This window comes from Miniopterus natalensis, chromosome 17, assembly GCF_054644295.1.
Source record: "Miniopterus natalensis isolate mMinNat1 chromosome 17, mMinNat1.hap1, whole genome shotgun sequence".
Classification (NCBI taxonomy): domain Eukaryota; kingdom Metazoa; phylum Chordata; class Mammalia; order Chiroptera; family Miniopteridae; genus Miniopterus; species Miniopterus natalensis.
Genome location: NC_142097.1, coordinates 9,689,788 through 9,716,930, shown reverse-complemented (window position 1 = coordinate 9,716,930; position 27,143 = coordinate 9,689,788). Strand labels below are relative to the sequence as shown.

At 54.5% G+C, this 27,143-nt stretch overlaps 2 protein-coding genes and 1 non-coding gene across 5 annotated transcripts; all 3 read right to left on the bottom strand.

Annotated features, from left to right (window-relative positions):
- Nucleotides 1-3,264: 3,264 nt before the first annotated feature.
- Nucleotides 3,265-3,346, bottom strand: TRNAS-CGA (transfer RNA serine (anticodon CGA)). The gene has a single exon. It is a non-coding gene; the product is annotated as a tRNA-Ser (tRNA).
- A 1,206-nt stretch (nucleotides 3,347-4,552) lies between these two features.
- PER1 (period circadian regulator 1) lies at nucleotides 4,553-19,789 on the bottom strand. Of its 3 annotated transcripts, none has more exons than XM_087825852.1 (23): nucleotides 19,739-19,789; nucleotides 14,040-14,465; nucleotides 13,822-13,920; nucleotides 13,574-13,728; nucleotides 13,361-13,482; nucleotides 13,072-13,273; nucleotides 12,868-12,919; nucleotides 12,587-12,729; nucleotides 12,117-12,195; nucleotides 11,933-12,039; nucleotides 11,605-11,758; nucleotides 11,408-11,516; nucleotides 11,160-11,291; nucleotides 10,829-10,934; nucleotides 10,547-10,718; nucleotides 10,331-10,458; nucleotides 9,923-10,099; nucleotides 9,077-9,319; nucleotides 7,298-7,908; nucleotides 6,670-6,856; nucleotides 6,277-6,466; nucleotides 5,808-5,958; nucleotides 4,553-5,405 (listed from the first exon to the last, which is right to left on the bottom strand). In XM_087825852.1, the coding sequence occupies exons 2-23, from the start codon at nucleotides 14,312-14,314 to the stop codon at nucleotides 5,136-5,138; spliced, it is 3,864 nt and encodes a 1,287-aa protein (XP_087681978.1). In that variant the 5' UTR covers nucleotides 14,315-14,465; nucleotides 19,739-19,789; the 3' UTR covers nucleotides 4,553-5,135. The 3 variants fall into 3 exon arrangements, with proteins under 3 accessions (XP_087681978.1, XP_087681979.1, XP_087681980.1); XM_087825854.1 differs by lacking the exon at nucleotides 4,553-5,405 and having other exon boundaries at nucleotides 5,876-5,958; nucleotides 6,277-6,355; nucleotides 6,447-6,466; XM_087825853.1 differs by lacking the exon at nucleotides 9,923-10,099.
- A 3,385-nt stretch (nucleotides 19,790-23,174) lies between these two features.
- VAMP2 (vesicle associated membrane protein 2) lies at nucleotides 23,175-25,470 on the bottom strand. Its single transcript, XM_087825855.1, has 5 exons — nucleotides 25,423-25,470; nucleotides 24,822-24,942; nucleotides 24,194-24,352; nucleotides 24,061-24,112; nucleotides 23,175-23,449 (listed from the first exon to the last, which is right to left on the bottom strand). Coding segments are annotated over exons 1-5 (351 nt in total). The 5' UTR covers nucleotides 25,425-25,470; the 3' UTR covers nucleotides 23,175-23,432.
- Nucleotides 25,471-27,143: the final 1,673 nt, after the last annotated feature.

The following is a 27,143-nucleotide window of genomic DNA, read 5'->3' as shown; positions in this document are numbered from 1 at the left end:
TTTTTGCATTTGAGTCACCTTTATTGTGTAGTTTTATTTTTCCTAGAGTTAATAATTGCCTTTTTGTTTGTTTGTTTATTCAGTTTTCTATAATGTATTACTGATTCTTTACCCAAACTCAACTTAAACTCTCAAGTGTGAGCAAACAGGTCACATAATCCATCAATTTCTGCTTAAATTCTTTTTTCTTTCAGTCTCCCTTCTGGAACACTCTTACTGCTCCAACCTGGACGGGTTTCCACTTCTCTTTCTACACAGCTCCTGGAATTTTCTTCATCATCACCTTGAGAATTCCCTTCATGTATTTTTTGTGTTAGACTCTGAATTTCTTGTAACTCATGTCCTCTTGACTTATTTCTTCTGTTTTGGTGTTGCACGGTCTCTAGTTTGTTTTGAGAAGGAATGGATGGGATTTTTTTTTTTTAATGTATGTCTGAAAATGTCTTCACCTAATTTAATTGATAGTTTGGTTATCAAATTTTAATCTGGAAGAATCTTTGTTGTTCTTGATCTTCTCAGTTTTGCAGAGTTCAGGATCCATTATTTTGTAGAATGTCCTTCAGTTTGGCTTGTCAGATGTTTCTCCATGGTTAGATTCAAATTATTCAGGTTATGCATTTTTGGCAGAAGTGTCACCACAGAAGCAATGTTGTGTCTTTCTCAATGCATCACATCAGAAGACACATGTCAATTTTTCCCAATACTAAGATATTGACTTTGATCACATGGTTAAAGTGTTGTTTGCCAGGGTTCTCCACTGTAAAGTTATTATTTTCCCTTAGTAGCAATTAATATGTAATTTCTGGGAAGATACTTTGAGATTCTTTAGTACCCCATCAAAAAAGTTCACCCACTAATTTAGTGTCCATTGATGATTTCTAACTTCAGTACTACTAAATTTATTAGTTGGCAGTTTACTGTAAAAAGACCTTTCAGTTTTCCTCTCACATATTTATTTATACTGATATGAACTTTGGGTTCTTACTTGATTCAATCCACCACAATCATTATTTATTTTAATGCTCAGATTGTCCCAGATTTAGCTAATGGGAACCCTTTTGACTACAGTCCCTAGCTGCTGCGTCATTTTTTTGTATACCCAATATTCTCTGAGTACATCTTTACTTTCTAGTACAACAAAGATAATCTTTCAAGATAATCTTCTAATTTCCCAACCACATCCCTGGATTCAGCCTTTCTCCCAAGGAGCCCTGGTTCATTTTAACAGAGAACGATATTCAGTAACCAAGATCTGGACATTTGGTGTACTTACCACTACTTGTGTATCATTCCTTCTAGGCTCTCCCAGTGGACAGAGCTAGGAAATATATGTATGTGCATACATTTATTTCTTTATCTATATATATTAAAAATCAGGAATTTATATTGATATCCCATTGAAAGAAGAGAGGAATGACAGGATCTGATTTATTTTTTAAATTAATCACTTTGGCGCTGGCCAGTGTGGTTCAGTGGTTAGAGCATCAGCTTGCCCACCAAAGGGTCACTGGTTCAATTCCCAATCAAGGGCATGTACCTGGGTTGCAGGTTCGATCCCTGCCCTATCAGGGCCCAATCTATGTGTCTCTCTCACATCTATGTTTCTCTCTCTCTCCCTCCCTCCCTTCACTCTCTCTAAAAATCAATGAAAAAATAGCCTTGGGTGAGTATTGACCCTCCCTCCCAAAAAGAATCACTTTGCCCAATGTGTTCAGAGTAGAATGTAAGGCAACAAGAAATAAGAGCAGAAGCAAGGAAATAATTTGGGGACTATTGCAGCAATAATCTGGGTGAAAGATGGCTTGAGCCAGGGCATAGTGGCAATAGTAAAATTTTTACATATTTTAAATAAGATATTACTGACTGGTTCAAACTGCAGTGTGTGAGAGAAGAATCAGAGATGATTCTAAGGTTTTTAGTCTGACTAACTAAAGAAATGGAAATTCCATTAACTGAGATGGAACATGTTTTGGCGAGACCCACCAGGAGTTTGGTTTGGTTGAACATTTTAAGTTTGTCACAGCCTATTAGATATTCAAGTGGAAATGATATGTAGGCAATACTACATATGCATCTGTAATTCGGGGAAGAGTTCCTGAGCTGGAGATAAAAAATTTGTATGTATTAATGTATTACTAGATGATATGTAAAGCCCTGAGACTGGAGATCACTAAAGGAGTGAGTACAGATAGAAAAGAGGTTGGAAAATTGAGCCTTGGGAACACTCCAACATTTTGACATCCAGAAGATGAGCCAGCAGAGGAGTCTATGAATGAACTGTTAATGGCCTAGAAGCAATATCAGCAGAGTGTGGTATCCTGGAAAGCAAGTGAAGAGAGTGTTTCCAAGAGGGAGAAGGCACCTGTGTCAAATGGTCATTCGGTAACCTTAACAAGAGCAGCTTTGATGAATGGGGGGGGGGGCACCTGATTAGAGAGCGTTCAAAGGAGACTGGGAAGGTGGAATTGGAGACACCGGGTATAACATTTTGCAGGTGAGGGGAACAGAGAAATGGAGCGGTAGATGGAGGGAGGACATGGGTCAAGATAGCTTCTCCCCCATGTGTGTCTTTTTATTTACAAAGACTTCCCACTAGTGAGGGGATAGCTTTTGTTGTCTTGCTTGTTCTGTATTGAAATACAGTTCAGTATGTTTGTTGTCTGGTGGGAATAATCCGGTTAGAGAGGGGACATTTGATGATATGGGAAAGGGCGTCATGGTCTTGAGCCCTTTGGGGCCAGAGGGAAACGGAGGTTTATCTAGTAAGTGTAGGGGTTGGCCTTGGGTGGAAGGGTGGAAGGGTGCATCTAGGGTACTGAGGGAAAGGGAGAGTGTGTGGCCACACACGCGCAGGTAGGCAGGTGCGACCGTGGTCGGTGGGAAAACCTCTTCAGAATGCCTTAGTTTCCCCGTGAAGCAGGAAGTGAGGCTGGGGAGGATGCTGGGGCTCGTGGTTCGAGGTGAAAGGAGGAGGGATGAAAGTACAGAAGAGCCGCCAGGTGAATGGATCGTGGAAACGCAGCACGATTGCCCCGCGGCCGGGAGCAGCCCGGTCCGGCGGAGGTACGAGTTCAAGCAGCCTGCCGAGGGCGGGCGGGAGCGTAAGGCCTGCCAGGGGGCGCTAGCGGTGTGGTCACGGGTGGCTGGGTCTGCGAGAGTTCTAGAATAAATTCGGCATTTTCTCCACGGAAATAAAGCACTGGGAAAACGAATTCCTCTTCCTCCGGAGGAAGAGGTACTGTTGCCTCCTCCTAAAACTACTGGCGCTGTGAGCAGGATTCGAACCTGCGCGGGGAGACCCCATTGGATTTCGAGTCCAACGCCTTAACCACTCGGCCATCACAGCCCTGCAGTGGGTTTTGCCTGCACAACCATAGCTGCCTATAAACGGATCTGTCTCTCGCAGATCCTACCCCACCCCCACCCCCTCCCCACCCCACTGTCTCGAGATAGTCTGTGCGCGTGGACCTGGGCTGGATGCTGCTGGCTGCTCCTGCTTCGCGTCCTCTTTGCATTAGCCGCCAGCAGCCCTGTGGGCGCAACTTTCGTTTCCTCCCGCCCCCGTCCAAGCCAAGCGCCGCTCCAACAAAATAAGCCCAAGTCCAAGCGCAGCGCTTCACTCCCTTGAAGGCAAAGGGATGCCCGATTGCAACAAGTGATGGAAATGCATTCGCCCCTCAGCAATAATACATTACTATCAACTGGGCCAGGCCAGGTGCTGCTGGGATTCAAAATCCAGGATCTCCTGTTTACTAGGCAGGCACTTTATTTTACTTGATTTTAAAGAGAGTGAGAGAGAAACATCATCTGTTGTTCCACTTATTTATTCACTCATTGGTTGCTTCTTGTATGTGCCCTAGGACGTTGGCGTAACCGACCAACTGAGCTACCTGGCCAGAGCTAGGCAGGAGCTTTAACCAGCTAAGCCATGGGCCAATGTCAAGCTGCTACATTTACAAATAGATGAACAATTTATGTGACCAGTGAAAAATAATTACAGAACAATGGCTGTTCCAAGTTCTTAGTGAGACATCCCTTCCAGTATCCCCCCTTCCCGTCACAGGTTATGTGATCTGAACCACAAAGTTAATACTCCACTCCTCCTCCTTTCACACTTTTGGAGGCCAACTTGGCCATGCATGGGGTGCATGAGTCCTTCTCCCTTAACCACCTAGACAACCTTCAGGCCTTCTCCTGTGTGGTGACAAAGAAGCCAAACATCCTCAACTGCTTCAGGACACTAGCGGGTTAAGTGGGTTTCCCCCTGCCTCAGAAGCCGTGACCCACAATGGTGCTTGTCCAAACCCTTAGTCACAAGTTGCTTCTTATTTCTCCTTCCCTGGACAAAGGCGGCTGAGATGTTAGAGGTGAGAGCAGAGTTTTAATTAGGTGGAGACTTAGTAGGCTCAGAATAGCCCTTCAGCTGGAAAGGGCGTAGGGAGAAGAGGGATAGAAATTGCTCAGTCTCACTACAACCTTCCTGGAAGCAGGGCCACACCTCCCCACAAAGACCTCCCCTCATCCAACCCCCAAACTTTACTCCACAAATTCCTGGGTTTTACTTTTTATTTTTGTATTAAAAAATATTAACAGACACAATATCAAAAACACAAATGTCATAGGTAGAGGGTACAGCTGAGAACACCTGGGTCCCACCTGAGGGGCAGCACCAGGGACTCCATGGTCCACCAACCTCCCCCACCCTGGAGCAGCTAGAGGTTTGGACCACTGGCTCCTGCTTGGGCCTCAGGCCCTCCTCCTCCCATCTGGGGAGGAGGTAGAAGAGGATTGCCTCCCCCAATAAATAAGTGCAGCCCCAACCCTCGGGTACCAGGACTAGGGCTTAGCAGGGACTTGGAGAGACCACTTCAGCAGTCTGTCAGCAACCTTGACCAGGGAAGGGAGGACTCCTCACCAGGGGTGGGAGACGAGGCTTCTCTGCAGAGTTCCACCCTTTGTTCCCTCAGAGGCCAGAGGTAGCCCCTGGATCCTGGGCTGGTGATGGGGGTCCGGCCCCATCAGTGGGAGAAGCTGGGGCAGTTTGCTATTGGCTGGTCCAGCCACATCTGAGTTCTGAGAGTTAGATGCGGAAGAAGCTTCTCATGCATTCCTGGAAGGTGGTCTCCAAATGTAGTCTAGCTGGTGCCATTTTCTGTGGCAGGTAAGGCTGGACCAGGCGAGCTCCCACCTTGTTCCTCCTCCTCCATAGCCAGGTCCTGAGAGCTTGAGACCCCAGCCCCAGCTTGGACCTGGGCCTCATCTCCGCCCTCATCCTCACAACCACCACCAGCACCTTCACCTCCACTCTCCTCCATGGGCTCCAGCCCCAATCCGTCCAGTCCTGAGAAGAGTGAGTCATCAGGGTGGCCAGGGTCCTGGGAGCTACTACCACAGTCCATACAGGCCTTGGAGGGAGAAAGGGGGCGAGTGAGTCAGGCAAGGCTCTCTCACTAATGACCTGCTACCCCAGCTCCCTTGTCCCCCAGCCCGAGTACTTCCTAAAATGTACTCCAAAGAAACACTAGGCCACACAACTGCACATGGGGCCAAGATTGGAAAATGCTCTGTACCCTGTGTCCAGACCTCACTATGGGACAGTCACAACGTACAGTAGCATAGAATTGGCTCAGAAAAGTTCTACAAAAACTCATGTGGTTTAACACTATATAACTCAGCATCAAACTCAGTGGAATTAACATCTTTCAGAATAATCCAATGACAATAAAGGGAATCAGCCCATAGCCTCTATCCTTTTGACCTGAGTTCAATGCTTTCTTCTCCCTCCTGGCCCAGACTTTTCCTCTCACCATCACATCAAGAACCCGAGGCAGCTGGCCCTTCCGGATCCAGGAGTGCACAGCACCCAGTTCCCTCCGCTGGTCCTCTGAAAACCGCGGCTGCTGTTTCTGCATGGCCCGGAGCCGCTCCCGGTCCTGCTTCAGCACAGACGCCATATCCCTGCCCAGGGAAAGGGTTCAGAAAAGTCTAGGAGAGGGGACTGGAGCCCATGAGGCTGGCATTCTTCCTCTACCACAACTCCCCATCCACTGCCTCATGCTCCTCCCCTGAACCAGTGCTCTGGGAGTTCAGGGCTTCTAAGACCGGGAAAGTTGCCCTCAGCCTGGTAAGAACTAATGGGGGGGCTCCAACAGGCAGGGGATAGAATAGAAAGCCACAGAGCAGAACCAGCCCCAGAAAAGAACACTCTAAGTTAGCTGGGGAGTGAGGGTAGGCCAGCCTCTGAAAGGGTGGCAGGGGAAGCCTCAAACTCCTTACCTGGAGGGCACCTGGTAGGTCATCATGACATGCTGGTCAGCATTGGCCATGAGCAGCCAGATGGGATCCTGGAGCACGTACTTAATGACCTGGTCCCCGGGCTCAGCCCTGGCCTGGGCAGCTGCAACCTCAGCCTCAGAAGAGTCAACGCTGCCGAAGTACTTGCTTGTGTGGCTGCTCTGACTGCTGCCTATAAAGCAGGGGGCCAGCCAATGAAGTTAGGTCAGCTGGCACTCCCACCCCCAGGGCCTTGCAAGGCCACATGTCCAGCCCACTGGCCTTAGAAAGCAGGGCCCATGGGCCCAGGCTGCTCAGTCAAGGTGGGCATGGCCTCTTAACTCCCCAGTTACTGTTCTACCCTGGGAGGTATTGGTGGTGGTGGCAGGCACTCACGTGTGATGCTGGCTGAGGTGCTGCCCCCTTCATGGGAGCCTGAACCAGATCCAGAGCCTAAGCCAGAGCCCAAGGAACCTGAGGCAGCAGAGCCTGTGCCAGAGCGAGAGTCTTCTTGCAGCAACAATTCCAAGAGGTCACTGGAGCCCGAAAGTGCATCCTGGTTGGAGGACTCAGTTACCTCCACCTGGCCGGGGGGGGGGGGGGGGGGGGGGCAGGGGCAGGGAGAAATTCAGGGATCAACACCTGGGTTTCTCTTCAAGTGGTTTCCCAACCCAAGTGGTCTCTAATCCCACTCCATGAAAGTGGGACCAGAATGAGAGCAGAGAGCTGGTGAAGAGCAGGGACATGACACTGGACCATTTCCAAGTGGCAGATGCACTCTCAGAGGTTATTGGGATGTCCTTGCCACCTGTCAGACAGACAGGACTTTCCCCCCCTTCACAGGTGAGGCAGCTGGTTTCTGCCCTATTCAGAAATTCAGCTGGGGGTCTCCCACCCCACCACACCATCTTCTGCAAATGGAGATGCCAGGCAGGCAGAGGGCAGGAAGAAGTGCAAGGTAAAAGGGGAGCAAGGGGAGAAGGGCTGTGTGGGGGCTATAAGATGCAGGGGGATCAGTGCTCACCAGTCTGGCCTCTGGCTCTGCAGCCTCCTCACTGGGAGGTAGCGGCCCAGCGCTGCTCCCAGGGCCCCCTGCAACAGCACCCCCCTCAACACGGGGGGGCTCCTCAAGCTGCAGCAGATTTAGCTGGAGTGGGGAGCTGCATCTTGAGTTGAATAGTGGAGAGTCTGGGCGGTGGGGAGGGCTGGGGGGTGGTGGGAGCAGGGACGGAGAAGGGGAGTGGGAGGCAGGGGTAGGAGGCCCCTCAGCAGAAGTCTGAAGTACCCCATAGGGATAGCTAGATGGGGTAGGGAACAGGTAGTTAGGTAGCACCAAAGCCACAACTGGGGTCACCAGGGGGGCAGGAAAAGCTGCAGGGGGCACAGATGTAGGGGCTGGTGAAAGAGGCTGGGGGCCACCTCGGGGGGAGAACACTGGGAGGGGGTAGGGCTGTACCACAGCTGGGAAGGGAGTAGTAGCTGGTGGTGGGGGCCAGGAGGCAGAGGGTGGAACAGGTGAGGGGTGGGAGACATAGCAGGGGGCTTCCACCCGGGGGGTCTGGTGGTGACGTGAGCGCTTGGCTTTAGACCGGCAGTGGTGTCGGCGGCTGGGGTGTGTGGGACCATGGTGGCAGCCTGTGGGGAAAGACCAGGATTAGCAAGGGCCTCAACCTGGGGGTTATCACCCCTGCTACCCCTACTGCCCTGCCATTCTAACCGGGGGGTGGGGTGGGGTGGGGCGAAGGCCCTAGAGAAAATTTGGCTCCTTGGCCCACACAGAACAGAGGGGACTCTGGGGAAGTGGAAACCTTCAGGGAAGAATCACAGGAGGCAGGGACAGGAGGTAGGGACAGGGGGATTTATTGAGAAAGGAGCAGGGAAAGGAAAGGTTACATGAGGGGTTGGGGGGTTGAGTTGGAGGTGAACAGAAGAGAAGCACTGGCAGATGCGAGCAGGGTGGGTCCATAAACAAATGGGTGGGAGGCTTCGGTCCATGTGTCAAACTCCCTCAGGCACTGCCAGCGTTGGCGCTCCTTCTGCCAGTCAAGGCCATGCTCTGCCTAGCTCTTGATGAAGTGAAGAGGTAGGCAGGAAAGCCCAATACTGAGCCCTGTGTCGGCCTACAGGAGGCTCCCTCAGGCATCTGCTGGACTGCTACCTGCTTCTTGAAGCCTGACCCCCACCTGGAGTTGTCCTAGCCCTCCTTGCCTAGATTTGGCCCAGAGTTTGTATAGATCTCTCTCTTTTAAAAAAATGTTTTATTATTGATTTTAGTGAGAGAAAAAGGGAGAGAAACATCGACATGAAACACTGATGTGAGAGAAATACTGATCGGTTGTCTCCTGTATGCACCCCGACCAGGGACCAAGCCTGCAACCTGAGCATGTGCCCTGACCAGGAATCAAACCAGCGACCTTTTGGTGCACAGGAGGACGCTCAACCAACTGAGCCATACTGGCCAGGGCCTGTATAAATCTCTTGATCAGTGACAACTGAGTCTAAGTGGGCACACTTTCTGCCCCTGCCCCCAGGCTGGACTGGAGTAGCTTACCTGAAGCAGAGCACCTCCACCCGCCTGTCTCAGTGCCAGCCCTCCAGGCTGCCCTCCTCTAGCTGTAGCCTGGAACCCTGGCCTAGTGGGGAGAGGCTAGCGAGGGCCTGTCCCTAGGCAGGGCCCAGGTGGTGGAGGCACCACCAGCCTGGGCCTCTAGAGCAGGAACATCTCCCTCAAGAACCCTCTCCCCACAACAGTCTGATCCTAGACCTGGCAGAAGGCAGGCTCAGAGAGGTAAAGGTTGGCTACCTCGCTCTCCAGGGGCCGAGGGAGCCACGGAGGAGCCATTGAGTCCGCGCAGCCGGCCAAGATCACGGAAGCGGCTGAGGAAGGCCTGCTCCTCCTTCTGTGTGTGCAGGGACAGCACGGCCTTGGTCAGACCCACAGGGCGGTAGGCATCTGGGGATGGGTCAGGGGCTACTGTGAGGCTGGGGGCTGGGCTGGGAGCTGGGCCTGGAGCCAGGCTAGGCAGATCCTCCATCATGACGATGTCTGAGAAAGGCGAGATGGGGGTAAGGTTACCAATCACCTCAAGGGTTAACACAACCACACCTTCCCTGTCCAACAGCTTAGCCAACCCCTGGCCTCTGCCTTACAAGCCTGGGCTCTGTGTGTATCTCTTGGCTTCCTCCCCAATGAGGACTGGCTCTGGGCCCTCTTCTCTATGCAAATTGTCCCAGGATGACAGAGGATACTGAGTCCCCTCCAGTGGAACTACCCTAGGATGATACCTCCATGACTCTCGTTGGAAGGGAAGCCCACCCCTTGCCCTTCCCTTCCACATTTTCCAGGTCAATGCCCTGCAGGGTTTTTCAACAGTCCTTCCCTTCTAACCCTCTGTGGTCAGCACCTTGGGGTTGAACCCCCCACCCTATACTTTGTGAACTGACAGTAAGAACAGAGGAAGCAGGATGGGGGAAAGACAAAGCAGCAAAGGCCGGCAGGGTGGAGGCAAGAAGCGGCAGCCCCATGCCAAGATGAGGGCCTCCTTCTCTCCACTAGGGCCACAGGGGGCAGGAAAAGGCAGATGGAAGGGAACTCTGGCTAGGGGACCAAGGAAAGCCAGGGCACTGCTCCCTCACTCCAATCCCATACCCGACTCCGGGGGCTTCTTGTCTCCCACATGGACGATGGTAGAGCTGAAGCTACACTGACTGGTGACGGACACCACACTCTCCGCCTTATTGGCCAGGGTGAGCGGGCTCAGGGTGCCTCCCACCACCGGCTCCTTCCGAGGGGTGGCCCCCTCCCCAGACAGCACTGCCGATTGATCTGTGCAGAGAGATGGTGCCAGTTACCACCACTTGCCCCCACCAGGAGGTCAGGAGAGGAAATCCCAGGGAGGAGGGGGAAGGATGGATGGTAGGGAAGAGTCTGGAGATCTGGAGCCTGGGAGGGGGACAGGGCAGAGCAAGGTGGGGGACCCACAGACAGAAGGGGAAAGACACAGGGCCAGCAGGCCAGCACAGGGCAATGGAAGCAGGGCAGACACCAGGTCTTTACCTTTCTTGGCCCCCACAGGGACTGGACCTGTCTTCTGCTTGTCATCATCAGATGCCGAGGAGGTGGTGTAGGAGGAGGAGGCACATTTACGCTTGGTCGTGCCTGGGATGTTGCAGCTCTCCAGGTACCTGGCAATACACAAGAGGACATGAGGGCAGGGCCTGGGGCGGGGCAAGGCCAGTGTCCCAGTGGGAGTAGGTGCCAGACTGGCCTTACCTGAGGATGCTATCCAGGCAGTTGATCTGCTGGTAGGAGCAACTGGGGGCTTCTTTCCTCTCAGCCTCCTCAGGGGCCATGGCTAGTGGGGCCTGGACTAGAGCAGGGTCAGCCTCTAGCTTTGGGTCTGGGGACTGGCAGTAAAGGGTCTTGGCCTTGACTGTGCCTATATCTGGGCCAAAGGGAGGAAAAAAAGAGAGGAAAGCTCCTCTGGGTTGGGGTGAAGGTCAGGAGACCACCAGGTCTCCCTCCTCATCCATACCCACACCCCCACCAACTCACCAGGGAGATGAGGCCGGGGAAGAGGCCGAGCCCGGGACTCGATAAAAAGCTGCTGCCCCTGGTGCTTCACCAGATGCACATCCTTACAGATCTGCTGGAAGGTCACCTGTGGGACAGAGCAGGGCAGCAGTCTGCATTGGGGGGCCTGGCCAGTGTCAGGGGCCCAAAACACAATGCAGCAAGAAGTACCAACAGGGAGGCACGGAGGCCATGATGAGAACAGGACAAAAAAGGAGGGGGGACAAAGCAGAGCTCCTCTGGGATTGGCAATACTGACTCCAAGGACAGGGGAATGAGAGATTAGAGGGATGAAGTGGGAGAAGGAACTTACCGGGGCAGGAGGCCCAGGCCCCTCAGCATCACCCCCATTGCTATCACTGGATGAGCCAGGGCTGAAGAGAGGGCCTGGGGAAGTCACAGGGCCGACTCCACAGAGCCCCATGGGGCTAGGGCTGTGCACAGGCTGAGGCAGAGAGGGGAACAGGTTAGGTGTCTACAGCCCTACACCCACCCCTTCCTCGTCTCCCAAACCCCCTCCCCTCCCCTCCCCTCCCCTCCCCTCCCCTCCTCAACTCTCACCTGTAATAGTAGCCGGTGGATCTGCTCAGATAGCTCCTGGATATCAGGGTCCAGGGAAAGAGCTGGGCTGGGGACCGGGGGAGTGAATACGTCCTCATTCAGGGGTGCCCTGTGGAGTGAGAAAGGGTGAGTTAAACCCTACTCCCTCCCAAACTGTCCCACCTCCCAGTGCCAGCTCTGGGTTAGGGCCCACTTACGTGCGTACTTTGTGGCGACCCAACACAAAGGCCACCTTGCGGCTCCAGGGGTGCACGAAGCCAGCCCAGCTGGTGTCCATGGTGACATATTCCCCATTACGGGCACAGAAACGAATGGGAGAGTGGTCAAAAGGCTGGCCAGCCAGCTGCAGGACTGAAGGGAATGGGAAATAAGGTGAAGGTCAGCAGGAGGGACAACTGAGTAAGGCAGAGAGTGACCCCACTGGAGATTCAGAAAAGCAAGGTACTGAGAGACATAACCACAAGGGCATCAGTTAAGAAGCCTTGGAGACAGCTGGGAAGAAAGAGCAGGGGAAGAGGCACTCACTCTTCTTGTGGATGGCCAGCATGAGGGGTCGGTCCTCAGGATGCAGGAACAGGAGCACTGGGGCCCCCAGGAGATCCTGGGGGAGGTAGCCCAGCAATGGGGCAGCCCTGAAATGGGAAGAGGCATCAGTTTGGCCATGGCCTCAGCCCTGGCCACCCACTTTTCCTCCAGTTCCTGACCTCACCTTTCATCCACATCCTGGAAGAGGCAGCTGGGTGTATGCCGTGTAGTGAAGATCCTCTTGTCAGGGGGTATCCGGGGAGCTGAGCACAGAAAATGTGGCCACTGGGTTTCATCCAAAATGGTCCAGCTCCTCACCCCTCCACACTGCCTGGGACGCAGGCTGGCTGGCAATCCTCCCCACAGCTCTGCCCTGGAGCCTTCTGGCCTACAAAGATGGTCTGGACCATTCTTGTGCCCCATACTAGTAATGAGCTGAGAACAAGGCACTCTGCTTTGCCCTCTCCTGGCTCGGGGCTCTTAGCCAACTCTGTCTAAAGAAGGCCTCAAACCTTCATCTTTATAATACCTTCTCTGTTCCAAAGTTCCAAATGGCTAAATCATGCCTCCCAAACTCATGTCCTGCCTCACTCCCAGCCCAAAGGAGGTACGCTTCCTCCCACCCCTACCAGGCCAGGCCCCTAGTCTGCACACCTTCGTAACCCGAGTGGATTCGCTCTGCAATGAGCAGGCAGCATGGCTGTGCGGGGGCCCCATCTGAGACCCGGATTTTGGTCACATATGGGGTTAGGCGGAATGGCTGGTACCGAGGCCCTGGATCCCGGTCAGGACCTCCTCTATCAAGGGAGAAAAAGAGGTGTTAGGGACTATCAATGAAAGGCCACCCACCTTCTATCTCGAGGTCAGGGTTTACACAGTAAAGGAGGAATATGTGTGGAAGGTGGAAGGGGTCTGCTCCCACTTCCCCCACCTACCTGATACGGCAAAAGATAGACTTCTCCTGGGTGAAGTCCCTGAAGCCTGAACCTGGGAGAGACCAGGAGAGAGGTGAGCACAGGCCCCCAGACCCCTCCTGGGCTGAGAAGAACCCAACAAGGAAAATCTTGGGCCCTCTAGTCCCTCACAGAGTGAGCTTCCTGCAACTGCTCATCCCTCCCCCAAAGCACCTGGGACCTCACCTGCCAAAGCCCCCACGCCCCAGGTGGGTAGACGAGATGGGGCAGTAGAACCATAGAAGACACCCACATCCTGGGGAGCCAGGAGCTCTGAGAAACGGGCACCCCGGAACACGTCCCTCTTGCAGTGCAGCAGAACACCTGCCTGCTCTGAAATGTAGACGATTCGGCCTGTCAGGAAGGAGACAGCCACAGAGAAGGTATCCTGGGAAGGAGAGTAAAGACAAGAGCAGATTCAGAAGCCATGAAGGATGAGGGCGAATTCGGACAGAGAGGCCAGGCTGTGGCTGACCTGGTTGCGAAGTGTGTACTCAGATGTGATGTGCTCCAGCTCCTCTAGAGTGTAGGTGGACATGTCCATGGCACAAGGCTCACCTTCCTCTAGGCTCCACTGCTGATAGTATTCCTGGTTGGCTACAAGGTAAGGGCAGTGGGGTATTCAGTGAGATGGCCCCACCATAGTAGCCCAGGACCTGGCCACTGCCCTCCAGGAAGCACCACTCACCCTGCACCTGCTTGACACAGGCCAGTGCGTACTGTAGTGTGGCCAGGGTTCCAGAGCGGCCCTTGCCCCGGCGCTCTGGTGGCAGCCGAAGCTTGAGGTCCCGCAGCGCCGTCATGAGTTCCTTCTGGGTTCTTGCACGGGCTGACTGTTCACTGCTGCAAGGTCCACAGGAAGGGTGGGGATATAGGCATTAGCCTCAAAACATGGCCCAGGGACCCAACCTCTCCCCCAGCCCTTACCCCACAAACCTGCAGCCACTGGTAGATGGGTTGTCCTGCTCTGAGCTGGCACTCAGGAGGCTGTAGGCGATGGAACTGCTGGGTGGGGATGGGCTCTGAGAGTTTGTGCTAAGGGAGAAGCAACAGGCCCAAGATGAGGAGAAAGTGGCTAGCAGCATGGGCCTTTCTCCTAGCTCAGCCTGCTCACAAGACCACTCCCAGACCCTGTAACACACATCTATACACACCTCTTGCTGCTCTCAGTGGTCTCCAGCAGGGCTGAGTCCTTGCCATTGCCAGAGGAGGAGCTGTGTGAGCTCCGCTGAGATGCACCCCTGGACTCGAGCCCGTTGGACTCATTGCCACTTGAGCCATTGCTGTTGGCATCTGTGTCATCAGCCAAGCTGGGGCCAGGGCAAGACCGGTGCTGTGGAGGCCCAGGGGATGGGGCCCCTCCAGGACAAAAGGATTCCTCTGGCCTGGGGTCCCCTCCCCCATCAGCCCCTTCTAGGGGGCCACTCATGTCTGGGCCATGGGGAGGGCAGGTGGAAAACAGTGCTGATGCAGAGGCCACCACGGATGCACAAGGGGGCCAGGAGGCCTGGCTGGGGAGTGAAGTAGGAGACCTAAGTCTCTGAGGATTGAGAAGTTCGATCACAGATCACAGCCAGTACCTGAAGAGGGAGACCAGGAAGGAGGGCTTAGAAAAAGCTGGGCTGTTAACCTCAAAGTACCTGCTGGCTACACTCAGACCCTCCCCGAGCCTGCCCCCAGGCTCCTGGGACCCAGGCTTGCAATAGGAAGCCTAGGTAAGTTCAGTTTCTTGTTCTGGTAGGGGGTTGGAGGTGGGAAGGGACCTTTCTTTGGCCTTCTCCCACATCCCTTGCCAGCGTGGCCCGGGTAAGTAGAGCCTCAACAATCTACTAGAACTATGGCCGTGGGCCAAACTGGACACCTTCCATCACCAAATTCCCATCGGGCTCCCACTTTGCCTAAGACTCCAAGGCCTCTGGGCACTGGGTGAGCCCATCGTCTCCTATATTTAGGTCTCCAGGCTAATTTTATCTGTGGGCGGTGCCACCTCCGCTGCACATGCGCAGAAGCCTGAGCGGTTCCACCACGCGCTTCCGCCACCGCTGCGGTCACCAGGGAAACCGACGTCAGCAGCTGAGCTCAGCGGTTGCTGGAGGGACCACGAGAGGGCGGGAAGGCCGACCCTCCCCCATTTCCCCAGCGGAAGCAGGGGATCGACCTACTCCCACACAGGCGGGTGTGGCCAGGGTTCGCCCACCTCTAATACATCCCCAATTCCCTAAGAGAGGCAGCCATTGGGGTTCCGCGCGCGCAGGCTGGCCCCGCTCCCCAGGGTAAAACGCAACCGTCACTGCCCTCCACCGAAAAGTCCCACAGCCTGGCATTCGCCTGGAACCCAATCATTCTGGTCAATACCACACACCCTTACCTTTTCCAGCCTCTACACCCTCACCCGACCTCTACCCCCTGAACCGAAGTAAGCACCTGCCATTTGTCAGGGACCCAGGAATCCTCTCTCCTCAGTCCGCTAATTTTCTAGACACACACCCCCCCCCCACTACACCCCCATCCAAAGCTGACACACTCAGTTCTGAGCAAGGGATGTACAACAGCCAGCGGATATTTCGTCCCCTATTCCCGGTTCAACCACGCCCCCAGCCCCCAGAGCACTTCTGAGTGCCAGGAGAAAAGGGAAGGCTGTGGCCAACAGCAAGAACTAGCACCGGGAACGGGATGTTCCAGCCTGAAACGGGCTGACATCACAGCCGGCGCTGGGCCAGGGATTGAGAGGGGGAGTGAGGGGAGCGCGGAAACCCAGAAAGGGTCCTGGTACCGGGGCAAAACAGGGGACCCCCAAGTGACAAGAAAGGCGGCACGGATCATGCATGCGGAGGGTCGGGTATGGGACCTGAAGAACTGGGAGCAAGGAGCAAAACGGGAGGTAAGGTAAGAGGGTCAGGAGTGCAGACATCCGGTACAGGGTTGCAAAGACCACCTGGGTGGGTCCCTGGGGGATGAGTGGGAGTGGACAGGGGCAAGGAAGGCGGATTATTGGTGTGCTGTCTGAGTGCCTGGGCCGAAAAGGGCACATCAGGCTGGAAGTGGCAGCGATCCGATTCGGGGCTCGTAACCGGCCCCTGGGTGGTGACGGAGACGCCTACCTGTCTGCGCGAGCGTCCTTCAGCCGCCTGCCCGCCGCTGTTGCAGCCCGCAGCCGAGTGGAAGCTCCGCGGGGCCAGGAGGTGGGTTGCATAATGCCAGGCACTGCCCCTCATTGGCCTCCTGCCGGCGGAGCCACAGGCCCCGCCCCCGATTGGCTGGGGATCTCGTCCTGGCGCCTGATTGGCTACTGGCCCCCACTGAGGTCAGGGCTGTGTCACACACGCGGGCGCACGTGGATCTGGGTGCTGGCACTGAGCTGAAGGGCCCCAGACATCACCGCTCAGCCAATGGGCGCAGGACGGCTGGTACAGTGAATACTGAAAGGGCGGGGAGGTAAGCTGCCCTTCTTCCGGGAACATGCCCAGGCCACATTAGATGTTTAAGAGATGTTCACTTACTGAACTGACCAGCCTTGCAGGACACCTTGGCCTTGCTAGGGGTGGGAAAAAGGAATGCAGACCTTGGGAGGTGGGCAGAGCTGGACGAGATGGCTGGTCCCTAGGAGGAGGGGGACAGACAGAAACTTGGCTTGACCTTTCCTGGGTTCCCTTGTCATAATAAAGCTGTTTTACCCAACTCCTTCCTCTGACACTTCAAATCCTTGGGCAGCTAGGAGAAAGGCAATTGAGAATCCATGTGTGATGGGGGCGGGGGGATGATACAAACAATACAAGGGGCAGCCAGAGCCAACGGGAGAGTGAAGGGAAGCAATAGCAGGTGCTGCTTCTGTGGCCAATCAGAGAAAAGGTCTCTGGGCAGACTATGGGGTGACTAGTGCTTCTCTACTGAGGATGCAGCAAACCACAGTTAGGGCTACCCCAAAAGTGGGGGGCCAGAAACCCAGAGTTACAGGGGAACAAAGAAGGTGCTGAGAGAAGAAATCAACTGGGACCCTAGACAGAAAAAGGTCGGGTGGCAAGGGTTTCAGATCCCCATCATTAGGAAGAGAGAAAGCCAAGGACATCATCTCTCTATTTCACTGTATTCCCCAGCCCCTAGGACAGAACCTGACAAAAACAGTGATTTTGTTAAGGATTAGGGAAGGGGTCTCAGCAATGGAGAAGGGGCTGAAAATTACAACTTTTTTAAAAGGGGGAGCAGAGCACTGAGTCCTGAAAAAAGAACAGGGGCTGGATTTGGGGGATAAAGTGCCAGGCTGGGCCCAGGAGAGCTGCAGTTACACAGACTCCCTCCATCCATGACTGTGATGAGTAGTTCCTCTCAGGGCTCCCTAAGGATGTGGGTAGCAAGTGAAGAGCCCTCCCCCCAGCTGATCCTGACATAATCAGATGTGGGTTCACGCCCCTTGCTGTCACGTGGCCTAAGCTTTCCTTAACAATGGTGTTCCCCATTGGGTGCCAGGGGAAAAGCTGGGAGGAAGGATATAAAATAACCTAGAAAAACCAAATCAAGAAAACACAGGAAACAAAGGATTCAGGAGCCTGTATTTTCAGTCTTCTCTACTTGGAAATGTACCCCCAACTCACAAACTGTGGCCCCATCCCTTGTCTCATTTTCAGACACCTCTTGTCTGCAAACACAATTTTTCTTCCTCTCCAGCTCTCCTGGGGATTTAGGTGTAATCTCCCCTGACACAGACAATCCTTGCTCTCCCACCTACACTTCCATATTTATTTCTTGCATAGACGAAAGGGTCCAGCACTCCAGCAGCCCTCACCTGCTCCCACAGCCCTGGTTGTCCTGCCTTATGATCCCCACGGTAACCAGGCCCGGCTGCCTTCAATGGAGGAGAGGGGGCGGGAGACAGCGGTGACGTCAAAGTGGAGGAGGGGGGCGGAGCGAGGAAGCTGGGGAATGTGGGGCAGGGAGGCTGGGCAGGCAGCGGTTTGGATGGTGGCCACACAGAGAGGGCGCGGCCAGTGCACTTGGGAACATCGTGTTCTCTTGGCTGGTGGCCCAGGACATGCACCAAACCCGGGCGCCTCCCACAACCCAAAGACAGCCGTCCTGTCCCAAAGCCAGGGATTCCTGGAGAGAGGATTAGAAGGAAGGGGTCCCCCTCTCCCCCGCCCCTACGCCTGGTTCTCCTTTCCAGACACGCATCGCGCTCCCCTGGGCTTGTTCCTACAGCTCCTGGCACTGGCTTATCCCCTCTCCCAAACCGTACACTTCTGCCGGCCCAATCACAAAGAGCCAGGGAGGGGAAGCTGGAGGCCCAGGTTCTGTGAGAGAACACACGCACCTTTGCTCTTTGAGAGGCCCCCTTCGGAGCCTGAATCTCTCGTTACTATGGCAGCAAAGAGGGAGGAGGGGCAGGGAGGAGAATGGGTCTAGGATTAGGAAATGTGAGGAAATCAAACTGGGACAGCAAGTGTCTCAGCCTAGAGCCTGGATACTGGGACAGGGTTTGGGGCTGGTGCCTGAAGACCAGAACCAGGAAGAGGGAAATGGGGAGTCACCAAAACTTGCAGAAAGCTTGAGAATGTGAGAATAGTTCCTAACCACAACATTCACATAAATCTCTTGCCCTATCACTGTTGTTTTGTCATCCTATAGGCATTTTTTTTTAGCTAAATAATTTTTAAAACATCACCCAGGCATTTTGGCAAGCTCTTTCCACACATTATCTTATTTAATGCCCAGAACAACCCTGGGAGATGGGTATTATTATCCCCATTCCACAAGGACCTACTAAAGATCAGAAGTTACTAAACGTGACTAAATTGTCTCGTAACATGTTCTCAGGTTCTTAACAAATAGAGCCCAGAGTTCAAATGTGACCTCTGATAATGGCTTGTCATTCTGGCTTGTTAGTTTTCTGGAACCTGTGAGGGGTTACTCAGCACTAGGGAACCTGAACCTCTCAAATATCCAGCTAATTCTGAGCTTGGTGCCTGGAACACAGACTCCATTCAGCCCCTCCTCTCATTTGGGACATTCAGTTTGCATGCCCCACACACTTCCAATCATTATAGCCCCAGTTTTCACATGCTCACAAAGTCCTTGAGATCATCCTAGCAGCTACCAGGCCATGATTTCCTAGGAACCCCACTTCCTCACTCCCACCTTACCCCAGGTCCCTTTACCACAGGCCTAGTTGTTTGTACAATTACCAGAGCACCCTGTTGGTTCCTCCTCACCTCCAGAGGCTCAGGAAGACATGTGCACTGCCAATCTGTACAACCCCATCCTCCCTGTCAGGATCCAACAGTTTCTACCTCACCTTTACACCCAAGGATGGCTCCGAGGCCTAACCTCTTCCCTTTACACATAGAACATCCAGAGCTGTGATGTGACTGGCTCAGGGTCACACAAATCACCACCGTATCAAACCTTTCCAACCTTCCCACCTGCCCTACCGAGGCATCCCTGCAGCCTCAGAACCCCCTGCCTCTTTCAAGTGCTTAAGGCACATACCCAAATAGCAGCCAGTCCCCCATCCACTCTCAGATATCCTGACCCTCTACCTCCTTGAGAGCGGGGGTCTCAGCACCCTCAGGTCGCTGAGGGCTTCCGAGCCCCGCCTCCCAGGCAGTCTGGGGTCCAGGTCCCCTAAAGCGGTGAAGGATCTGATGTCAGTGACTACCCCCAGCCCCCACCCCCGTCCCTGTAGCGCTGAGTTCTGGTCCCTATTCCCCACAACCATTAGGACTCCCACCATTGTGGTCACGCATTCGCAGGATCCTATACACACACACACACACTCCATTAACACCCCTACTGACAGAACACACCACCCTACAAAAACACACTGACCATCGCTCCCCTTCCCCGACTTCTGAGTACTCACCTTTTAGCAAGCCCGCAGAATCCAATCTCTTCCCAACTAGAACTACAGAGACTGGGACTCGCTCCTCCGGGCCCGCCCACCGGCTGGGATACCACGCCCCTCAAGCTTATTGGCCTAAGGGCGCGGATCCATGCCCCACGCCTCGTGCCTTCGCCAGGCCTCCGCTCAGCTGCCATTGGTGCCGCCCGCCGCCGCCATCACCTCATTGGTCAACTTGCCAATCAGCAGTGACAGATCCACGTGCGGGAGGGGCCGCCTCCGGAGCCGTTGACTGACAGAAAGCCGCTCGCCAATCCACTGCCGAAGTACGTATTGGCTATGGCAACGTCCCCCCACCTGCCTAGATCGGTGACGCAACTACCAGCCCAGCCCTCTAAACTTTCTCATAGGCTGAGAGGTCTCGGAGCTGTAGAGGACACGTGCCGGCGCTCTCACGCGGCAACTTGTTTACCTAGAAGCTGGGGATTTTCCTTGACGACACTCATACTCAACACACGGGAGTCTGCGCAGGCGCAGCGCGCGTGACCTGCCCGCTGGCGCTGTGGAGTGCGGCGTTGGCTTTGACCCGAGCGCTTTGTGCCGAGATCCCGCGAGAGGTCCCAGAGTGAAGAGAGCGCCCCGCCCCTTCCCCAGCGTTGGGACTGCTCCCGGAAGCTGGAAAGTGTGAGCTTTAGGGTGAAGAGGTCTTTAGATCAGTGTCGCCCAAGAGGGTGATGAGGCTGAACATGGTAGCCGGCTACTAGATTCTTTTCTATGTACTAGGCCAGGTGCTTCTCACAAATCCGGCATTACTACCCACTGCCTCACAAATGAGACTGAGATCCAGAAAGGTTACATAATCTGCCCGGATTAACACACTAGTCAGTAATGGGGCCAAAACTTGAACCCAGGTCCCTAGCACTATAAAGGAGGCAGGTCCTATGGTAATCCTAAACCTGGAAAGTATTCAGTAGACGAAATGCGAAAAAGCTCTGAGCACTCACTAGAATATAGTAAACCCTCAATAAATGATAACTACTGTGTACCTAATTATAAGAATCCTCTTGGCCCCTTAGAACTGCTGAATCAGAATCTCCAGGGAAGGGGCCTAAAAATCTATTTTAAAGAGCATTCCTGGTAGTTCTTGGGAGCTGACAAGGTTGGGAAATACTATCTAGGTTGTCTGCAGCCCAGAGAAAGCCCCACAGACCCCTTCTAGCGCTCTCTACTCATTGTTAAGGCGCCTGAGGACAAGAAAGCTAGGGTGCCACATCAGGGGCATCATGGACTAGAGTCAGGAGTCTGACAACAGAGTTCAGGGGCAATAGGCCATCTCTAGACAGCTCCACACCACACTCAGCTAGGCCGATTTGTTCACTAAGTGTTTTGTTTTTTTTAATGTTGTTTGTTTTTTTTTTCCAGAGAGAGGAAGGGAGAGGGAGAGAGAAACAGCAATGATGAGAGAGTCACTGATCGGCTGCTTCTTACACGGCCCCCATTGGGGATGGAGCCCACAACCAGGGCATGTGCCCTGGCCGGGAATTGAACCGCAATCTCCTGGATCCTAGGTCGATGCTCAACCACTGAACCACGCCGGCTGGGCTCACTAAGTATTTATTAACCCTTTCTGGATGCTGGCACTGTGCTAGGCACAAGGGGAAGAGATGCTTCACAGAAGTTGGCCATTTACTTCAGGCCTAGGAGTAAATGACTACAGGAGCGACTGCACAGCATCTGGGAGTTAAATCAAGGGGCAAAAGGGACCCAACAAAGGGCAAGAGCATACCCTTAGGCAAGGGCGGAGGGAAAGCTGGGAAACTTAGAACTCAGGGTTCACCAGAGAGAGACACAGGGATCATCAACACTTCCCATTAACGCTTGGTGCCCCCCGGTGGCCACTTTGGGAATCACACTTTGCCCTGCCCAAGGTCAGGCCCTCCAACAAAGCTCAGTCCCTTCCCAATGTATATTGATTAACCTTCCTGTTAAACCTGCAGACCCAATATCTTTTCCACTGGTTAAAAAAAGATCTTAGGACAGACACCACTTAGTTACTCATTACACATTTATTGTACATTTTCACAATCTGGATGCGCCACAGAATTGGGGACATGGGGTGAGGGAAGGGGGGGCAGGGGACACTGGGATAATATGGGGGGATCTAGAGCACAACACCCCCACCCCCAGCATCTCTCCCTACCCTTTCACACTACAGCTTGGATCTCCCTGCTCCCCATCCACACAGAAACTTTGAGGGTGGGGGAAAGAGTTTGGGGGGTCCCCTCCAGTGACAGTTAAAGGGACTGTACCCTCAGACCCCCCAAAATTGTGCCATTTAAAAAGACATTAGACCCTTCCTCTATCACTTCACCTAAGGAGAAGACAGGTCTCTCTCTGGGCTGGACCACCCTGGAGAGGGGCAATAACCCCCATCTACCAGCAAACCCCACACACACATTGGCAGTGACTAGTACCCCCCCGCCCTGAATTCAGGGGGGGCAGTCAGAGGAGCTGGGCAGTGAAGGAGGCAACACCCTCCAAACTGGGGAGGAGGGTTTTCAGTCCAACCCCCAGCAGGGGTGGGGCCAGAGGAGACTTCAAGCAGGAATTGGGGATTCTCTGCCCTGCTCCACTCCTCTCCAAGGCAGTGATGACCCCTCAGACACTGGCAGCCACCTCTCCCAAAAGAGATCAGATTGTGGCCAACCCCCAACTCTCCTGGTGGGAGGAGGAGGGGGAAGATCAGGCAGATGGGAGGAAGGGAGACCCCATGGGAATGTCAGTTGAGCGCCCCACGTGAAAACTGGGGATCAGGAATGTGGGGAGAAACTCCAAGTGGCAGAATTATTGGTCCATCATAACATACTGAACTCCAAGACACTTACACACCAGCTCAGGGGAGGGAGAGAAGGGGACAAGAGGTTTGGAAAATGGGGGTAGCAGAGGCAAACTGGACTAGAGGGGCTAGGAGGGGATGATTCTGGGGGCCAGAACAGCCTGGCTCCCCAAAAGCCCAGGCTCCCCACCACCTACAAGTAATGTCATGCAAATGAAAGTGTGATACAACGACCAGTGGGGACTAACTCCTCAGTGAAAAAAAAAACACACACAGGTTGAAAGAACAGAAAAGTGATGGAACAAAAAAGAAACCAAAAGGGTTCTCAGTATGCACATGAATGCTAATTAACATGCTGGAAGCTCCCAGACTTTGGGATTCTTAGGACCAAGTGGGGCCAGTCTCAGAGCCTCCCAAATAATGCAAAGAAGATGCACCTAGGGAGGCCTGGACAATTGCTTTTTGTTTTGTTTGTTTTTTTGTAGGGGGGTGGGAGTATGGGGAAGGCCAGGGTGGGAGGAAGGATCAGCTAAATCCAAGGAAAGGAGAGGAAGAGGGACTATTGCATAGCAGATGCAAATGAAGGGACTTGGGGCTGGTCAGGAAAAGAGGGAAAGGGAAGGAGGAAAAGAGAAAGGTGATGGGAACCTCAGGAAGGGGTGTTAAGGACAACCGGAAAAATCTCCTAGTAATAAAACTACAAACAGACCAAATATATATAATATTATATATGTATAAATAACAGCTGGCTATTTACAGGAGGGCACACACACGGACACACACACAGATGGGGGGGCTGGAAGATATGGCTGAGAGGTGGAGGAGCGGCTGGGGATGGGTGGGGGGAGAGGCCCTTCTCTGGGCAGGCTCCTCAGGGGTTTAAGAGCTGAAGTAAACTATAGGGAGGGAAAGAGAAGAAAGGAGAGGGAGAGGGGGAAAAGAGAGGAGAGAAAGCAGTGTGTCAGGCCTGGCCCTGCTCCCACCCACCCCACTCCCCATCTGGCTGACATCCCTTCCCCTCTGGACCTCAGGTTCTCCACCTGTAAAGCCAGGGGGCTGGACAGGTGGGTTCCAGCATCTCTTCAAACCCATGGTACAGCCCTGGGGCAGACCCCTAGTGCTCTGGGCCTCTGAGACCACAAGCTCTTAAACAATTGGGTGGTTGGCTTCTTAGCCATGTCTCAAGCCCCTGGGCCTTTCCTGCTCTCCTACCCCCCCAATTCCAGGGTTCCCATACTGGGGTCTTAGGCCCAAAGGGTCCTCAAGGGAGCAGTGGGGATCCACCAGCTTTCGTGTTTCCAAAAAATTTAACAGAACTGCCCACAACCAGGCAAAGAGCAGGCTAAACAACATCAAGGTTTTGAGCTCTAGATGAATCTGAACCGCCATTGGCAGTTTATATGCTTTTTGCTGAATAGTAAAAACTAGGTTAATGACCTTCAAAACCCAGAACTCATAGGGGGAACCTCTTCAAAGAAGGGGCCCTAGCTACTCCCGCCCTACTCACCGATGATGATGATGAGGATGATGGCGCAAATCACTCCCAAGATGATCATCATCTGGAGGTGAGAGGGGAGGGTCAGTGAGACAGACCATGAAACCCCCATTCACCCACCAGTTCTACCTGGCTCCATTCTTACCTTGAGGTTTTTCCACCAATATTTGCGCTTGAGCTTGGCTGCACTTGTTTCAAACTGAGAAGCCCCTGCCTGGAGTGCATCTGCACGGTCGTCCAGCTCCGACAGCTTCTGGTCCCGCTCCAGGACCTTGTCCACGTTCACCCTCATAATGTCCACCACCTGGGAGAGGGGCCCACGAGGCAGGGGGTGTGCCGAGGCCCACCTCAATGAGGGCACTCCTGGACCACGTGCCCACATACAGAACAAGCACCCCGATGTCGCCAAGTTAACATGCCAAGGACACACATAGAACATGCCTAGCACACCTGGGGACATGCAAGGAGCACACATCAGGAGCATGCTGATAGCCAGACATCTCAGATGTCATAGCAGCACCCTCTATTTACAGAGTTTCAAGCAGCCTGCGGGTCACCAGAGCACATCTGCTCTGGCTCAAACACCCCAGACTAACAAGGCTAACCCTCCAGGGCCTTCCAAGTGCGCGCTGACAGGAATGGAGTATAGTATTTTTGTTCCAAAACTCATAAATGTGAACTGTCATCACCCCCAGCCCAAGTGGACCCCCACACTAGTTTGCCAACCCTCAGGATCCTTCCTACTGCCTTTGGCAACCCCCACCCCAACTCACCTCATCCACCTGGGCCTGAGTCTGCTGCAGTCTTCTGTTACTGGTGAGATTTGGAGGGGGCCCAGGGGGACCTCCCTCCCCAGCCGGGGCGGCAGGGGGGGCGGTGGCTGCGGTAGCCGACCTGAGGGGCGGAGACGGATTAAGACCCACTGCCTGGATAGTACGGCCCCGCAGTCAGGGCTCCGCCCATCCGCCTTTCCATCCCTCCCTCCCTCCCTCCCTTCTTCCTTCCTGGGGAGAAGGCCACCCGACGCAAGCCCCGGATCACGTCCGGCCCGCCGCCGAAGAGCTGCGTGACCTTGAGTGAGGCCCCCTTCCCCCTCAGGCCTCGGTTTCCCCGCCTGTCAAATGAGGGCAACTTCACAAACATGGTCCGGGGTCGATTCGAAATGACTGGCGGCAGCGAGACAGGGGCGGGGAGGGCGGATAGACACCGGGTCCGCTCCCTCCCGCGGCCACCGCCCGCCCGCCCGCAGTCACGGGCGCTGGCCTGGTCTCCGGGAGTGCGGAGCGCGAGGGGCGCGGGTGGAAGCCCGGGCCTGGGCCCCACGGCGGCGGTCGGCTCAGGCCAGCCCGGGACGGGCAAGGGCGGCCGACTCACATGGCGGGGGCAGCGGGCGCAGGACTTGACAGCGGCTGGGATGGCGGCGGCGGCGGCAGCGGCGGCGGCGGCGGCTAGCGCTGGCTCCGACTGGCACTGGCTGCCGGGGATGGGAAGATGGCGGCCACGCGTCACCCACATCCGGGCACTGCGGGCGGGGGTGGGGCGCGGTGGCGACTGGCTGCGAGCGGGCCGCGGGGGCGGGGCCAGCGGGGCGGGAGGCGTGCCGGCCGGGCGGCCGGCCTTTGCGCAGTCGGGTCGCCGCACCTCGCTCAGCCGGCCCTCTGCACGCCCACCGCCGGCCTGCGGGGTGGAACCGCCTGCCGCACAGCCGCCCCCAGCCTCCAAACCGGTTCGCACCGTGTACCCAGCTCCCAGCTCCTGGTGAACCGCCTTCAGCGCTTGGCAAGGGATGGGTGGGAAATCAGAAAGGGCAAGTGCGGGCCCCAGGGCAGTGCCAATAGCTGGGACCCTCTGCTGCTGAGGTGGAGTTGGGAACCAACCTGTCACCGCGCAGGTGGATGTCTCAAAGGCGGCCTGGGATCCTGGATACTGAGTAGGAGGGTTTGAAGGAAAGGGCCTGAGGCAGGCTCTCCCCCACACCCTAGCCAAGACACTGGGGGTGTGAAAGTTAACCCTGCTCACAACTGGAGTTCAGACCAGGGGTACTTGGCAGGCTACGCCCGACTGAGGTAGGGCAAGCTTAGGACCCTACGGAGGAAGGTAGAGGCTGCCCAATGGGTCTGCTTCAAGTACTTGATGGCTGGGGACTGGCCAAAACCTAGCTCTGGCCCAGAGTTGAGTCAGCTACTCTGGTCTCAAGAGGAGGGCTCAGCCTTTTTTCCTAAGGCGCAGGGCTGGGACAAAAAGGACAGGGCTTTTGTTTTGTTTTGTTGTTATTGTTTTGGTGGAAAGAGAATAGACAAAGGGGGCTCCTGTTGTACCCAGGTTAAATGACACTACTTTATGTGTGTATGAGTCTCATAGGTGTGTGACTTTGGACAGTTCCAGCCCTGTCTCTGACCCCAAAATACATTAGCTGTGTAGACACTAAATACTGTGTATTTTGTTAAATGGCTTGATCTGGAACATGGTGAAGATTATCTATGCCCCTTCCATCCCTGACTGATCTCTCTTTTGGTCCTGTAAAAAGACCCAGCAGCTGCACCGGCCCACCCAGCTCATTCCTAGCAGGCCTGGCACCTCAGCCAGGAGAAAATAGGACCAGGTGAACTGCCTATGCAGTGGGGCAGGTGAAGGCAAGTCTCAAAGATGAAGAAGGGGCCATTTTAGGGGAGCCCTAGTACAGGTAATTGTATCCCTGGAAGGGGAGAAGGGGAGGCTGGTGGCCTTAGCCTCTGAGACAGACAAAAGCCATCTTCTTCCCTCCCCCACTCAGGCTTCCCAGGGCCTCCAGATGTGAGAACCTCCCCCACGCAGCACCCTACCCCCTCCCAGCAGAAGCCTGGGGACTGGCTGTGTCACCAGAGGTGTCATTTCCTAGCTGTCTGGGGGAAGTGAGTGAGCAGGAAGCCTGTGTGTTGGGTGTGGGGACTCAGCAGAGCTCAGAAAAGATGCTCTTAACTCCCTCTTCTCCAAGGAGCAGCCACTTCCCTGGTCCTTGTGCACTCACACAGTGTTGGGTAGCTCAGCCTATGTGAAAAGGAAGAAAGGAGCGGCTTCCGTGCTGGCCTCAGATCTCACTGTGGGTGCCTAGCTCT